General features: G+C 38.9%; 1 protein-coding gene across 1 annotated transcript in view; it reads right to left on the bottom strand.

Annotated features, from left to right (window-relative positions):
• Positions 1-16,886, bottom strand: part of ndrg2 (NDRG family member 2) — a 333,932-nt gene that overhangs the window by 52,415 nt on the left and 264,631 nt on the right. Inside the window, exons 6-9 of the mRNA XM_028793565.2 lie at positions 15,465-15,527; positions 13,386-13,446; positions 6,673-6,759; positions 2,996-3,052 (exon numbers count right to left, since the gene is read on the bottom strand). Of these exons, the coding sequence (XP_028649398.1) occupies positions 2,996-3,052; positions 6,673-6,759; positions 13,386-13,446; positions 15,465-15,527 (268 nt within the window). The remainder of the gene's footprint in view (positions 1-2,995; positions 3,053-6,672; positions 6,760-13,385; positions 13,447-15,464; positions 15,528-16,886) is intronic.

Below are 16,886 nucleotides of genomic sequence, written 5' to 3'. Positions count from 1 at the left end.
CTTATCCTTATTTAATTTGTGCATCAACTGGTTTATAGCAAAGGAGGTCCCTATTCACAAATCCACTCACAGGCCTCCCGTCTCTAAAAGGTCATTAGATACTTGGACTGCTACAAGTAAACAAACTAACAGCTGTATCTATCACTAAGCAGTCCCCCAGTGACTCTATAAGTGGAAGGGTCTTGAAAATACACCCTAAATATCCTCTGTCTGGGCTAGAAAACAACATCCAGCAGCTCCATATTTCTGTTGTTGAGACTGCAAAGAACTTGAAATCTGATACAAGTTCACAACTTGGCCAATAAAGGGAATTCAGATTGTGATTCCAAGTACACTAATGTGTACCAGGAATTTGTCTTGATGATATTGGTGCAACATACAAGAACAAAACAGAATGCAAAAGATAAATATAAAAAGATCAAATCTAAAATGATAAAATATGATGCAGCATACAAGGGCAATACAAAAAATAAAGAGATAGTAGGATTAAAATATTCAGTGTGCACATCTACAGTACATAGATATTGAGTAGAAGCTCAGACCTGATTAATCAGAATAACTGCATATGGAAAAAAATGACATGTTATTTTAGCTTTCACTGCACAAAGGCTTTTGCTGGAAGAAAGTCTTCGGAAAAAGTGATGCCCTGGGTGAGTCGGATCAACAATAATCTTTGTGGCCCCCTTCCTTACCCTGGACACATATAAGACTTGTACGTGAGGTTAGTTACAGCCTATGATCTTTTCACAAGCTCTGATGATGCACTGCATATTGGCCTTAACTTCAACAGAGACAGCACCAAACCAGACAGGCACTGGTGGCATCCATCCATCCATTATCCAACCTGCTATATCCTAACTACAGGGTCACTGGGGTCTGCTGCAGCCAATCCCAGCCAACACAGGGCGCAAGGCAGGAAACAAACTCCGAGCAGGGCACCAGCCCACCGCAGGGCATGCACATGCACACACACACACACACACAGGACAATTTCGAATCGCCAAAGCACTTAACCTGCATGTCTTTGGACTGTGGGAGGAAACCCACGCAGACACGGGGAGAACATGCAAACTCTACACAGGGAGGACCCGGGAAGTGAACCCGGGTCTCCTAACTGCGAGGCAGCAGCGCTACCCACTGCACACTAGTGGCAGTTCTTTGAAAATTGTAGATACCGTATATATTCACGGATAAGTTCTCCCATGGATAAGTCAGTACTTGATTTTACTGTATCATTTCTGATATTTTATAATGTCGGTCGTATAAGTCGAATGCGTAAAACTCGCGCTATTGGTCCAAGAGATTATGATATGCTAACGCCCTCCTGAGAGAGTAACCACGGAGCACACTGCCTTTTTTTTCTATATGGGTGTGGCAATGCGCTGTATTAGCGTGTGCTCCTAACCTCTCCCTCTATTGTGCCTACGTGACCACACGGCAATACCCAAACTATTCCAAAGCAAAGTTTGCATTGACTTGTGTTTTTTGTATCTCACACCCTTATACACATTTATCATAAGAGTATGCCTTATCTACAATGGAGCATTCGATCAGAAGAAAATACGAAGCTGGTTTTAAATTAAACATTGTGTAAATTAGTGATTGCGCTGCTGCAACAAAATTTGATGCGTCTGATAAACAGATGCAAGATTGGAGGAGGCAAGAAGATGTTATAAAAAAAAAAACAAAAAAACGTAAGTCTCGCATTTTTGAACGGGCGTATAGGTCGGGGTCTGATTTTATGATCGATATTTCAGGTTTCAAGACCCGACTTATATGTGAGTATACACGGTAGGTGGTGATAAACTAGGAGATTAGTCCTCTGACAAGGCTTTAAATGAACAAGTCAATCAACATTCCTACCCCTCACCTAAGGCAGTGACCAAAAGAATGACACTGTTAGCACAAGTGGTTGCAATAAGGTTACTGTGCAGGGTTGCTGAGCTCAGTTTCTGTAGACAGGGAGAGAACTGCTTCTTCTCCATAGTAAGTGGATCCAATTAATGTGCTTTATAGATGTAGTGGGTGCCTTTCACAGAACAGTTATCAGGAAATGGCCCAGTGATTAAAAAAAACCTACAAACTGTAAGGATTATAATCCAGAAGTCTCCAGATTGCTGCTAAGGATAGGATGACAAATTTTGTCCTACTAATTTTGCCACCATCTCTCTCGCAAGGAGCAGGATGGAGAATGAAACTTTCTAAAGATAAATGTACATAAATGATTTGACATTTTAAATCGACTTCAGTTTTTTAAAATGTAATATAAATAACAAGTAACAAATACATGTCATAAGGTCAAAAGAGATGATAATTCAGTCAAAGGTGATCTCTTACAAATTGAGCCCACTATAAAATGTATCAGTGCACCAGAAGTGGTAAGAAAAACACCAAACAGACACCAAGGGAGACAGAGTGTAGTGCAGGCAAGGGAGACAAATAATTGAAAAGAATTCTGGTAGGGACTGCAAAACAACACTACAGGGGCCCATTTTAGGATGTCCTTAGCCATCCAGCATCAGACCTCAGCTGTCCTCAAGTCATTGTGTCACACATCACTACCCTCTAACATAAGGTGTCAGACATAGAGGCTTTCTGATGGCAACGGACACCAACTATTCTGAGCCCGTTAAGTGTGATGGTGTTGCAACACATGGAATATAATCCTTTATGTGAAAAGTCAAACCATCAAGGATGATCCATGGTGTTGAAAAGAAAGCGTCTGGTTGGAAAAGATAACGAAGATAACAGAGAATAGCGCTGAGCAGAGACTCTTACAGCACTGTCTATATTCCTTTTGTCTAGACTAACATCAAAATTAAGGATTTCACTTTTTACAATATCATCAGGAACAAAAATTGGTAAAATAGTAGAAAGATTATAATAAGCCAATTGCATCAGAGAGTAGCAAACAGTAAACTCTGTTTGGAGTCAATGTAAAAGAAAGTGCAATTTACATTGAAATAGGATACAGTGCAATATAAGAAATTCTTACCTGACTGAAAAGGTGAGCAAGAAGCTTGTCGGTAAGCGTCGAGGTGAGAGTCGTCAGCTAGAGAAATGAAAAATTAAAAGTAGTTAAGTAATATTGCTCAAAATGTGGCATGTGCAGTAAAACAGGAAAGGTTTATTATTCAGGTATGCATTGTATTTATGAAACTGGCCACTATGGGGGAAATAAAGAGAGAGACAGAGAGAGATATTGACACTTTGAAATGCACACATAAATGAATGAAGACATGGATTCTGAGTCTTAAAGATACCAAGACCCATCTGTCCTGAGACAAGCACAGTTAAATTCTCAGTGCCCCTAATACAGACTAATAGCCAATAAGAAATCAGTTCTCACTAAACACGATCCAATGTATGTTAACATTGACGGGAATGAGGTCAGCTAGAACAGAACACAAGTGTAACGTTTTATAAAACAACTGACTGAGATGCCTGGACTTTTACCTATTAGCTGATGTAGCTTGCACGTTTGTCTGAAAGGTGATCGCTTGTTTATTCATTTTCTTATGTTAATAATAATAACAGCAACACCACCAATTAGAATTACTACCTCAATACAATTATACATCATTATAAAACAATAATGATTATGTGCACAGTAGTGTGTTACAGGATCTCACCTGCCTTACAATTCAAAGGAAAGTTGACACCAAACTATGGGACAGACTTTTTATGTAAAGAGCCCTCAATCTTTTGTATGATCACCCTGTAAACACGTCAGAAATAAATGTTGTCTGTTTAAGAATCTTTTGATAGTATTAAAATATATACACGTGTTTTTTTTAAAAGAGCGAAGATGGCATTTTTGTCTATAATTACACAGGATATTGGAGGATGGATTGGGTCCTGGATGGGGAGGCTAGCTAGCCTTAAGATGTGCTGGCAGGAATGTCTTAACAGATTATACTGTATACGTATCCACCATGGTTACTGATGTTACTGTTTACTGGACGAAATTATAATAAATGAACAAGAAGGAACTACTGTATGTGTAATGGATATGTAGTGTTTCAAAAAGTGCATTCATTGCAAGTAAGCACACAGCTTTGTGATTGACCTCTTACCACTTACTGTATTCTCCTGCCCTTGCAGGCTTGCCTAGACCTGGCATGATGTGTTTGTCTGTTGGGTTGCAAAGACATCTGGGAATGGCAGGTTAGCCCTAGTTCTATGGGCCTCTTCTAGTTCCATGAAGTGATCCTGGAGGTCCTTGTTTTGGGCACGTGCAGTAGACACCCCACAGATAGTAAGGGGTCTTACTTGTATTTAGGTAAACCAACAGACACACCATACTTTGGTATTTTATAGTATTTGTCAATATCTTGGTGTTGTATATCCCTGTGTATTTCATGTTATCTTAGTAAATCCCCCTCTTTTATCTACCAGGGTGTCACTATTTGTTTCTTGATTATAAGACACAGTGGCATTTTGCAAGAACCCCCTAAATTTTGTATATCAAATATATAAGAGGTGGAAAATTGAACAGTGCCAGTACATGAGAAAGGAGTTTAACTTTCAAGTAACTAAATCAACATTAGAAAGTTATAACAATATAACTGGAGCAGTGGAAACAGGATCTCTGTTATGATGAAACATGTTTCACTTTCTGGCAGTGTGATGGAGAAATCTGAAATCTGATTTTGGAGGATGCCAGGAGAACACTACTTTCTTAACTGCGTAATGTCTATTGTGAGGTTTGGTGGAGGAGGGATAATGGTCTGGAGCCATTTTTCAGGGTTTGGGCTAGGTCCTTTGGTTCCGGTGAATGCTACAGCAAACAAAGATTTTAGATAATTGTGTCCTTCCAACTTTGTGCCAACTATTTGGGGAAGGCCATTTTGTGTTTCACCATGGCTGCTGTGCACAAAGCCAGGTCCATACACACATGGAGGAAGACGAGAAGGAATCCTGCCAGAACACAAGCACCTGTGTTACGGTTTACAGTATTTCAGCTACTTTCTCCAACAGTGCTATTTTAGGAAACAGAAAATGTTGAATTTTTTTTTATCAGAAATGGCTTTCATATGTGTGTTTTTCCAGAAGAAGCAATATGTAGTGTGTACATGTAAAATGACTTAAAAATAGAAATGCAAACAGCTAATGAATGCTGGCCTGTTTGATATGTGCTGCTGGGCATACTGTTTTGAGACTACAGTAGGCTGTTTATTGGATTCCTGTTTCTTGGGAATCCATAGGGAGTTTTTCGGGAGCAACTACACAAGGTAATTTTCTGTGTTTTGTTTTTGTAGGACCTCTTCATTTAGTGATTTCTTATGTTCTTTAATAAATGATAGTGCCAACGCCGCACAGGACATGTAGGGTTAAGACTGGGGTTAAGACAATAAACATTTTCAAACACAAAACTAATGTTTTCTTTTTAAAGTTCTGTGCATTTACCATGTATGGCTGCCTTCAAGGAATTACTTAAGCCTTTTTAAGCAAGTATTTGTATTTGAACAAAACAAAAAATAAACGGAAACAACTGTTTTAATATAAAAATTATAACAGTGGTGCTATTCTTTTTTTTTAATTTGACTTTATGTTCAAAAATCTAGACCAATACCATGGTCTGCTACTCAATCAAACAAATAATAACTTAACAGATACATCCATTCACTTCAAAATAAATATAAAGGAGAAAAAGTACATTAAAGAAAGCAAAACAAAAGAAACTTCTCAGAATAGTAAACTTTGGTGCTATGTTGTCAAAAAATTTACAGTTGCAAAAATATATTAACAAGTTACTTTGGGAAAAATCAGCACACATTGTAAACAGGAAAAACATATTCCCATAATACCATGCTGTTAAATTGAAGACAGGAGTCCTGACCAATGCATGACACAGAGAGAGGTGGGCTTCAGTTCAGAAGGACCATATTGTGGGAATGTGTTTTCCTTTTACGATGTATGCTGCTTTTCCCAGAAATAATTAATAATTAATATTTTAGCACAAGTGTTTTGCTCGTTTTGAGCATATGACTGGATAATGGACATGCAAACTTTTGCTAGAGTGAGAAAAATAAAGTGAGAAGATTTTTCTTTTTTCCATGGACGTTTTCACCTCATTTGCCGCAGAACAGTACAGGTCACTACATTGTTCTGTTGTTATATTATGAACGCTTTTCCCTCATTTTGCATGAAAACATGAGATTAATTTTTTTTTCTCAGCCATCACTACAAACTACATGGGGTAAGTAACATATAGAAAAGTATCAGTTTTACATGGACTATTTCTTTAATCTTGCCTGATGTCTACATATTATTTCCATTTATTACAGAATTGTATTTTTTTTTAAATATGAATGGATCAAGAGAGAAAATTGTAATCAAGTGATGTTGGGATTCCTTAGTATATTATATCAAATCCAGATTTCTGTGCATGATTTGGCATGAGACTGAAAATGAATGAATAATTCTTAAATGACAGTGCATTGTACACAAATCAAATGTATAACGGTATGGTCTGTGTTGAACCACTGATGCATGTGTATACGTAATAAAAGAGAGATAGACACATTTTATAGGAAGGTCACTATATAAAATCAGGCAAATTTAGTTTACCTCAAAGATGAATCTCATAACTGAAATAAATTGAAAATTGACACTTTTTGCTACACTGTCTGTTTTTTTTCAGTAAACCTCATGAAATTCATGACTAACCTTATGTGCTGCCCAGTCCATCCATCCTTTGGCATTTGCATCCATGTTAATCAGAACCAGTCCTTCGACCGTGTCAGGGCTGTTCAGCTGCAAAACAAGCACTTGGTTTAGTTGTACAGTATAATCCTTCCTCTTGTATCTATCCACTCATTTTCTGAATCAGTTTATTCCCATGCAGGCTTGTAATAGATTAAAGCATACGCCAAACATTTTGGTCTAAAAAAACAGATATCATTCAAAGATGAGACGGCAGTCCCGTCCAGAGTGTCATTATACCATTCAAATTAAGATGAATTTCTTTGGGATATGACAGGAAACCACAAAGACAGAGAATCAATAAGAAACTTTCACGCAGGAACTGGAACTGTTCCACTGTGTTAGTGTAATACTTTCTGGAATCCACTGATAATATATATTTGGTGAAGAGTATAAGACTACTGTTCTGGCTATCACTTATATAACCAAATTTTTCTTTTATCTACTTAAAGACCTAACAATAGAAATCTGCTTCCTGCTATTTCTCCCTCTTTCTTCACTTCTCATTTTGAGATGCAACACCAAACTCAGGCTGCTGCTTGATGATCTTATGAGGCTGATTTTATTTCTGCTGTTCCATGTCACAACTAATATCAGCTTCAAATGATTCATTGATCTCAATACAGGCTCATAAGGTTGCTGGAGACTATTCTGGTTTTATCAGACACAAGGCAGGAATCAGTCCTGGACAGTGCACCAGTCCAATGCAGGGCACATTCACACTCATCCAGTTTCAAGGCACTGACTGATCTAACTTACATGAAGAATGTAAAGTACCATGAAAACCATACAAGTGGGCACCTACAGCTTATAAACTTTACACAGAGAGTGACCGGAGCAGTGACTTGAAAATAGGGCATTGGAGCATTAACTACTGTGCCACCTTGGCAAAAGAAAACTGAATATTTTTTGTTTAAGACAAATACATTTACTTTGCTGTATTTATCAATATATATACAATAAAAACACAGCAGTAAAATATATTGTTTTTTACTTTGTTATCCCTCATACTGTGACATATGTAATACAAAGCCTAGATTTCATAGTGATAATGAATGCCACTTGGGTGCACTTTTACTCTTTTTTAACTTGATTCTTGGCTGCCTACAGTCTTCAACAATTTCAGATTGCAAAATTTCCAGAATTAGCTTTATTAACGGATAATTCAGGCATTTTTGAATTCTATTTTTGTTATTTCTACAGTCATGGCATTAATTCACTGGCACTAGAATATTGTCCCATGTCACACACGTGCGACTGAGAGGTAGTTTACGGGCTCAAATAAGTGCATGTTCCCACTGGACCAGGGGTTGGCGCTACCCTCAAACTCTTTGTACTCTCTTCCTGCAGAACAACTGACGAACCCTCAAATTAATGATAATTTCCTGTCCTCAGAAGACAACCACATCATCACTTCTGGTATGGGTCTACAAGATCCCACCTCCTGCTGATCTCACTTCTGGTTCCAGAATGCCACTTTCCATGATGTCATTTCCCATCCACCGACTATACTGTATATATGACAGTCATTTTTGATATTTTCAGTTCTGTTCTGGACTCCAGTCTGTAAAGACCTCCTTTCATTGCCCACCTACTCTACAGTATACGGGGTGGACCCCCAACCCTTTGATGTTGTTCTTGTGTTTTATTACTCCCATTAAATGAAGATGTACTTATCAATTAAAGAGAAAGAAACAACTTTTTCCAGCGATTCAAATTGTGGACATTGGAGATACAGAAGAAACATGAAACAAAAGCCTTAAAAGTTACAGAATACGCCCACTTCGTAGCTGCAAATAGTTTGGCTTCAAAAACAACCCTTCCACATTTGTATTGTATAGTTATGACAACAAAAGAAAGTTGGAAATAAATACGTTTTCTCACAGATCTTAGTGACTAGTACTCCAGTTTTCTCCCACAGTCCAAAGACATGCAGGTTAGTTGCACTGGCGATTCTAAATTGTCCCTACTGTGTGCTGTGTGTGTGTGTGTGCGCACCCTGTGGTGGGCTGGCGCCGTGCCCGGGGTTTGTTTCCTGCCTTGCACCCTGTGTTGGCTGGGATTGGCTCCAGCAGACCCCTGTGACCCTGTAGTTAGGATATAGAGGGTTGGATAATAGGTGGATGGATCTTAGTCACTATGGTTTCTGAGTAAAGAATGCATGTTCTCTTTTCTCTTCCTAGGGCTTGGTATAGTTGAAAACAAAAAACAGTGTAAGAGAAGCATCAGAGTCATTTGAAACAAAAATATGTCTGAAGATGTTTAGCCTGATACTGCATTTCAACTGAAACAGTTCAGACAAATGCAGACACGGGGTGTGAAAACATCTACAGGCTGTATACAGTGGAACCTCGGGTCACGACTGTAATTCGTTCCAAAACTCTGGTCGTAACCCGATTTGGTCGTGACCCGAAGTAATTTCCCCCATAGGATTGTATATAAATACAATTAATCCATTCCAGACCATACGAACTCTATGTAAATATATATTTTTTAAAGATTTTTAAGCCCAAATATAGTTAATTATACCATAGAATGCACAGCGTAACAGTAAACTAAATGTAAAAACATTGAATAACACTGAGAAAACCTTGAACAACAGAGAAAACTAACATTGCAATAGTTCGCGCTATAGCGCTACAAACTGCTCGCTAAAAACACTTTTTTTTTAATGAGTTAAGCACAGGGAAAAAAAATGAACATTTGAAAAATCCGTAATTTCGTAATTTAATAAACAACCAAGAAAAGTAACATTGCAACAATGCACACTATGAACCGATCGCTGTAAACAGAAGTGAAGTGGAGGGTAAAATCCAATAGAAAAAAGTCTTCATTAAATACAACGAGGTTAAAACAATGCTCGAATCAGTCTGTTTAAAAACAAGCCCGGTGCATTCTTTAACTGCCTTCCGGCCTTATGTGGTCAGCCCCCTCTTTCTCTCTCGCGCGCGTGCGCGTCTGTCTGTCTCTCTCGCGTGTTATCTCTCTCTCTCTCGCTCGCTGCACAGGGTGAGACTGAACACGTGCAGAAACCATCGGCGCGCACAAACCGAAAGGGAAACAGGCTTGTTCATATACCGAGTGTGTGGTCGTGAACCGAAGCAAAAGTTTGGCGAACTTTCTGGTCTTAACCCGAGTTGTATGTGTTCAGAGACGTTCGTGAACCGAGGTTCCACTGTATTTTTACCTCTCTTCATTTCTCATTTCTGTATCTTTCTTTCTTCCTCTCATTGCCTGTCTGCTTCAGCTCCTTCTTGGCATACTCTGGCTGTCACTGGTAAAGTTCAATAATAAGGGTGAATTTTTGTAGTCAGAAAAAGCCATGGTATACAAGCTTATCTGCTTATGTGCAAAATATACAGCCTGAGTTTTGGAATTATCGTGTCTCTGTATGGAGAGGGAAGCCACTACCAAGCTTTGTGATGGTGACTGTCTGATAATAATAATCACAATTCTTCCACCTGGATCCCTAATGAATGTGTAAAAATGAGGGCTGTGATTAACTGCAAAATGGCACTCGATATAATGAAACAATTTCAGAGATCAGTGCAGTTTGTTGGGGGTTGTTGAGGCCACCTTAGAGATCTGCATGCAGTGAAGCATGTAAGCTCATTGAAAGAGTAACATTCATTGTGACCCAGTATGCATACATTAACTGCCAGTTAACATACAGGTAACCAGTGCTTGATTTGTGAGTCAGCCTCTTATTCTGAGAATCAAACCCCTATCTATTCTTAACCTCGACTTAGTGCCGCCTAGTTGATCTTTATGGCAGACAGTTCTGGCAGTCAGAACAGAAACACACACGGCGGTCATTTCTTCATTAAGACACATAGCGTGCTACTCCAAACTTTCATTGTGGTATGACTGTTGGTGCCAGATGCTGTGGCTCTAACATATCATGAATGGCTCCCTTCCTGGGATTTTCATGCACTACAGTCCCTACAGAATAAAAACAATGATGTGATAAATGAAAAACATCCATTGAATGCAGTTCTGTGAGCAAAAACACAGTGTTAATGATGGAGGTGTGCGGAAAATGGTCAGACAATGCCAAAGCTAACAGATAGGCCACAAATGCTTAAATAGCACATGTTTACAACAGTAAACAGGCATCATGGCATGTCTGACAGCACAGCAAGTTGGACCTTCAAGTGGACGGAGTACAGCAGCAGAGGGTCACACTGGATTCACGAAGATGAACAGCTGGGCAAGTGGTCATCAAAAACTGATTGATAGAAGACTGAAAAAAAAAACCTTACTTAGCCTCACAAATTCCTATTTCTGCTTCAAAATGCAGAAGACAGAGTGAGAATTTGGTGTAGACCACATGAGACCAGGAACACACTTTCCCTCATTTGTGTCAGGAACTAGCAGTCCCAAAGTATGAAAGTCCCAAAAGCACCTCCAAAAAGGCCCACAAGAGGGAGGAATCCTGTTAGAAACATACACTAGGCACAGCAGGCCTTCTTGAATGTTTATAAAATAAAAGATGAATTCTTTACAAAACATGATATTCAATCATAATGATGCTCTGTGGATCACAAGGGCAAAGTAGAAATGCCTGTGACAAGTCCACTAGCACAGTCAAAACACAGAGCAGGAGGTCAAAAAAAAATCAAGAAAATCATAAAGCACAAGAACTTACACCTTCAGAGTGTACACAAAATTAACTGCCAGGAACTTTGGGGACCCTCCAAATTTAAGGGGTGGACGGCAGTTCCTGGTGGTGACTGGCAGGTGGGACCACCCACAGAACACATGGAATAAAACTCAAGCAAAGAAAGTACATCAGATAACCAACAAAAGTAACACTACCATAAATAAATGGCACAACAAAAAGGATACAAAACAAGACTTTAAACTCCAGCCAGGGGAGGATCCCTGGCCGAGATACAACAATCTGGTGGTGATAGTGTTACAGCGTGAGGAATATTTAAAGTAAATTACATCTGCATACCACAGGCGTACTTATACAGTGTTGCTAACCATGTGAACCCTTTTAAAGGCCACAGTCTTGTGAAAGACTAATGAACTGGGAAATAAAGAACACAAAAAACAGAACACATAAGAATGGTCAGGAATTTTACAGGATCAGAATCCAAAAGAGGTTGGCTAAAATACGCCTACGAAACCTGAAACAATAGTCAAAAGAACATAGCAGTGGTTAAGGCTTTGGACTTCAAACCATGAGGTTGTGGGTTCAGATCCCACCACTGACACTGTGTGATCCTGAGCAAGTCACTTCACCAGCCTGTGCTCCGATTGGAAAACCAAAAGAAATGTAAGCAATTGTATCTCAAATGTTGTAAGTCGCTTTGAATAAAAGCGTTGGCCAAGTAAATAAATGCAATGCAGAAGCTTGGACAGTGACTCAAGTGTGTCTCTATCTTTCATAGTGTGGGTCAGGTGAAACATAGTCAAGAAGACGTAACAACCAGCATCCTTATAGTATGGATGTTGTAGTAGAAACAAAACCATTTTCAACAATTTTAATACTTAAAATATGAAAACGTTTAAGTAAATTATGAAAAATTCAAACAAATTGAAAAACTACTCCTTTCCATGTGTAATACTCCATGTTACAAAGCACAACATTAAGAAACACGACAACGACTTGAGTTTACTTCAGTGGCCTGCAAAGTCCCTGGATACCAACCCAATAGAGTGATGTCAGGATGAGGGGGTTTACTGCATGAGAGTATCATCCAGGTCCTTCAGATTTTTCTATCGACTCACCATGGTCCAAAATCCACAAGAAATGTTTCCAGCAGCTAGATGATCCATGTCTCAAACAATTTCATTTTTCAGGAGAGAAAAAAAATCCTACCCATATCTAGATAGATGGACCTTTTGAAACGGCCATTGACTACGGCAGACCACTGCTACTTTCAGCGTCTAATTAACTGTACTGGGGTTTTCTGTAGAGTTCTTTCCACAAGGTATTAGGAACTGGGAAAGAAGTGAAAACAGTTAAAGGCTGGTATGTGTTTTCTATTAAATAAAATAATGTATTTTAATATATTCTTGTTTACCACAGCATTAGAGAGCAGTGACAGCAATTTCATATTTTTTTCCCTAATGTTTGGCCTTTTTTTTTTACATTTGGGTACCTACAGGCCTTTGCTTTACAGTGGTAGAGAAAGGAACTCGTACAAAAGGGCTCATGATGTCAGGTGTGCTTATCTGAAGAGTACCAATCAGGCATGAATCCTGTTGAGAGACAATGGAAAACCACTGCTTCACTTGATGACACATAATAAAATATGATAAGTGTTTTGTGAGTGTCAGATTCCATTTTGCTCAGCTCATGCACTTCTCCCTGTCCATAGCTTGAATAAGCAGGCCTTCACATATTATCAGTGGTGCTAGGCTGCAGTCAATTATTATGGATCAGAATGTAAAGTTGAAGCCATGCAGCATGTTACAAAAAGACTGGCAAAAAAACGGTCATTATAATTCAACAATCTCCTGAAAATGTAAATATTACATTTATTATATTTAATCGTAAAGATGTCTGCTGTAAGAGGATTGTCACAATTACAATAAATAACAAAAAATAAATCTCTTACTCTTTGAAAACATCATTGAAATCCAGTGAAATAAATTACAGCACAAGGAAGTTACTGAACATGCTTAATGATTTATCTGGAACAATAAAATAATTAATGGCTCACCATGTGCCTGGCAAGGACATAAGACCCAGCTCCAACTCCAACTCCAATTATACTGCGGAAACTGAAAAAGATGGTAAAGACATATAAAACATACAGTAATATGATACCGCTAATGTCCCTTTTGAACAGGGGTTGTCATCCAACCATCCATTATCCAACCCGCTATATCCTAACTACAGGGTCACGGGGGTCTGCTGGAGCCAACACAGGGTGCAAGGTAGGAAACAAACTCCGGGCAGGGCGCCAGCCTACCGCAGGGCACACACACCAAGCACAATTTAGAATCGCCAATGCACCTAACCTGCATGTCTTTGGATTGTGGGAGGAAACCGGAGTACCCGCAGGAAACCCACGCAGACACGGGGAGAACATGCAAACTCCACCCAGGTAAGTGAACCCGGGTCTGCTAACTGCAAGGCAGCAGCGCTACTCACTGTGCCACCGTGCCGCCCAGGGTTGTCATTGATCCATCTTTTTTAATATGATTACACATGCATTATTATGATATGGTCCCTTTTGTGAAATATTTTCATTCATAATTTATTATATAATTATTTTTATAGTTCACTATTTTTTTTACTCTCACTAAGTTCTGATTGGTGGAGAAATCATTTATATCACTAATTGTTTATATTGCCAACTGATGTATTTTGAATTGCTTAAAAATTTTTTGTACTGACTTTTATGCCATGTTTATTGTCTACAGATGCTGCCATTTTGTGATTTTGTCACTTTAGTTACAATCCTTCAGCATTCATGTGCGATGTCACTTACAGATGGGTAAAAGAGTTAAGCATCTGTCCTGTCATTATCCGGGATTGCAGATATCCTATGTAGGGGACGGCCGGCAGTTTATCCCGGTTGGGATGCCCCAGTAACCGAAAGATGGGGGAAGGCAGCTTATCAGGGACACTGCCTCCCCCAGGACGATAGATGGGAGCTTACCTGGACTGCAGCAGTGCCCCAGATGCCTGCAGGGCAATATGAGACTTGAAGTTCGCCAATACAGCCCTGCTGGGTACTGTGGGTGCCGCCAGGACACGCTGCAGGGAGCCTGGGGAGTCCCTACTGTTTACATCGCCTGGAAGTACTCCAAAGTCACAGGGACGGAAGCACAGACGTACTTCCGGGCTGAAGAAAAATACAATTCTCCATTCCGGGTAGAGGACTATATAAAGGACTGGTGGAGGCCCAGAAAGTGAGACGGAGTTGGGCAGTAGAGGACAGAGCTTGCTGGGAGGTGTAGAGGAATATTGTGATTTATTAGTGAATATTATTGTAGTTATTTGCCTGTTTATCGGTGGTGCTGGAAGAGCACTGTACAAGAAGGAACATCATTAAACAACTTCTTGTTGCTTTTAACTCGTGTTGTCAGTGTCTGTGTGTTGGGTTAAGTGCTGGTATAGCGCCATCTAGTGTTACACCTAATAGACTTTGTGTGCGGTTATTTCCCTATTCAGTTTTCTGGTTAAAGAACATTTTAGCTACCTTATTTCCGACTTTGATTTCTGATTTTGTATTGGGGTTACACACTTTGTTTATTGACTACTTCTTCTCTTCTGGTCCTTTTTTTCTTTTTACCTGTGCTGATTCTTTACTCAGAACAAAAGTCCCATGAGAAGTTGGGGACGCATGGAGTTGACGTGAACTCTCACTGGAGTGTTAATATTTGTTCATGAATTAGATATTTCCAATAGTCAATTTTTAGACTCGTTCTTTAGGGTGGAGGGAATCTATGTTTCCCTACTATGGCAAGAGGAGAATCTGAAAATTTCATTCAAGAGCTTACAAGTTACCATAATCAAGAATTTTAATTAATAAATACAAATTATTGGTGATAATTTGATAAAGAGGTTAGTGCTGCTGTCTTATATTACACAAGTCTTCTACAATGAGCTTCTGTGCTTGCATTTTCACCTTTACTGATGAAGATAAACTGAATGAGCATCAGATACACTCTGTATGTGTCATAGAAGGACTGGCGTCCCAACCTTGATTATATTATCACAGTATCTTAGATCAGCTTCTGACTGAACATAGCTCAGCGTTTAATATATTAAAACATTCAAGCAGACTTACTTGAAATACTGCAGAACACAAGGGATCATTTCTGCCAGTTGATCCATGGAGGGATACAGATAGCTGCAAAGGAATAAAAATTATTTTCATTTAAGCAAACAAATAGCAGGAATATAAATTAAATAAATGTATAATAAAAAAAAAGTATTGAGTGAGTGTTCACACTCCAGTAGCTCGACTTCTTTACATGAAAGGGAGACATTTAATCAAATAAGAAATGTTAACACAAAAAGGTTCTAGAAATTTGCTCATTAAATAACTGTATTTTGCAATCAGTAAGGTGTTTTGTGTTCAAGACTTTCACGACATTCTACAACCAGCTTAATCCAAATGAGAGCCTATCCCGGCAGCAATTTCAGGTGCAAGACAGGAAACAAAGTTCAAGCAGGAGCACCAGTCCATCACAAGCCCGACCTCACACTCCTACAGAGCCAATGCAGATTTACCAATCAACTAGATGAGAACATCTTTAATGATGCTAGAGGAAAACTAGAGACATGGAGAGAAGGAGCCAGCTCTACACAGACAATGACCAAGCATGGTGTATTTGACATTTGTTTAAGGATATTTGTAAGAGTATTGAAAATAATCAAAAAATTATTACGTGGGAATAAGAATGTTGAGAGAGGGAAATGAGGTCAAAACCAAAAGAGACAACTAAAACACTAGAGCAAAATGAGAATCAGAGGTAAAGGACGAAAAAAGTTCAAAAAACGAAAAAGAACCTGACACTAGGGCCTACTTGTTTGGAAGTCAACTATTACTAGAGAGAGAATTAGAAATTGTATCCAACTGAAGGATAAACCGTGATGGAATCATAGCCATATTTATATCTTCACATCCTGTGACATAATTGATGTGATGATCGCGGACACATGATGGCTCCCATCACATTGCATAAACAAAGAGCAGGAAGGAAAATAAAAAAATAAAATTTCTCAAAATAAATTGAAATGATAGGAAACCCCTCAAAATGGTAGAAAACTATAAAATAAAAAAATGTATAAATGCAATAATTACTACATATGGGAGTTGAACCTCAGATTCAGGCAGCAACGGTATCCTCGGCAGCCCATGCCATCCATGTCTATGAAAGCTTTTGAGGTTTCTAAAAGTCCTAGAGATACAACATCAATGGTGTGGGAAGGCTCAGTCAATGTGAGTCTCAAAAACATTACTAAGTATTTGTTTAATTATTCTTGCTATCTTATTCTTAGAATGCTATGCTTCTTTCAATTTGGGGTTTCTGATGAGAAGGAATTCATTTCTTTCATCAATTCCTTGCTACGATGTCTGATTTTGAATTTTGTAAATTTTTTTAACAGTTTCTGCCACCATTTTATTTATGGTAGGCATCACCATTTTGAGCAGCCATTGTCAAGATAGTGCTGTCATAGTTAGGGGTGGAGTCATGGGTGTCGT

This window comes from Erpetoichthys calabaricus, chromosome 2 (assembly GCF_900747795.2).
Source record: "Erpetoichthys calabaricus chromosome 2, fErpCal1.3, whole genome shotgun sequence".
Lineage (NCBI taxonomy): Eukaryota > Metazoa > Chordata > Cladistia > Polypteriformes > Polypteridae > Erpetoichthys > Erpetoichthys calabaricus.
The sequence above is the reverse complement of the archived record's forward strand: the minus strand, read 5'-3'. Positions and strand labels throughout refer to the sequence as shown.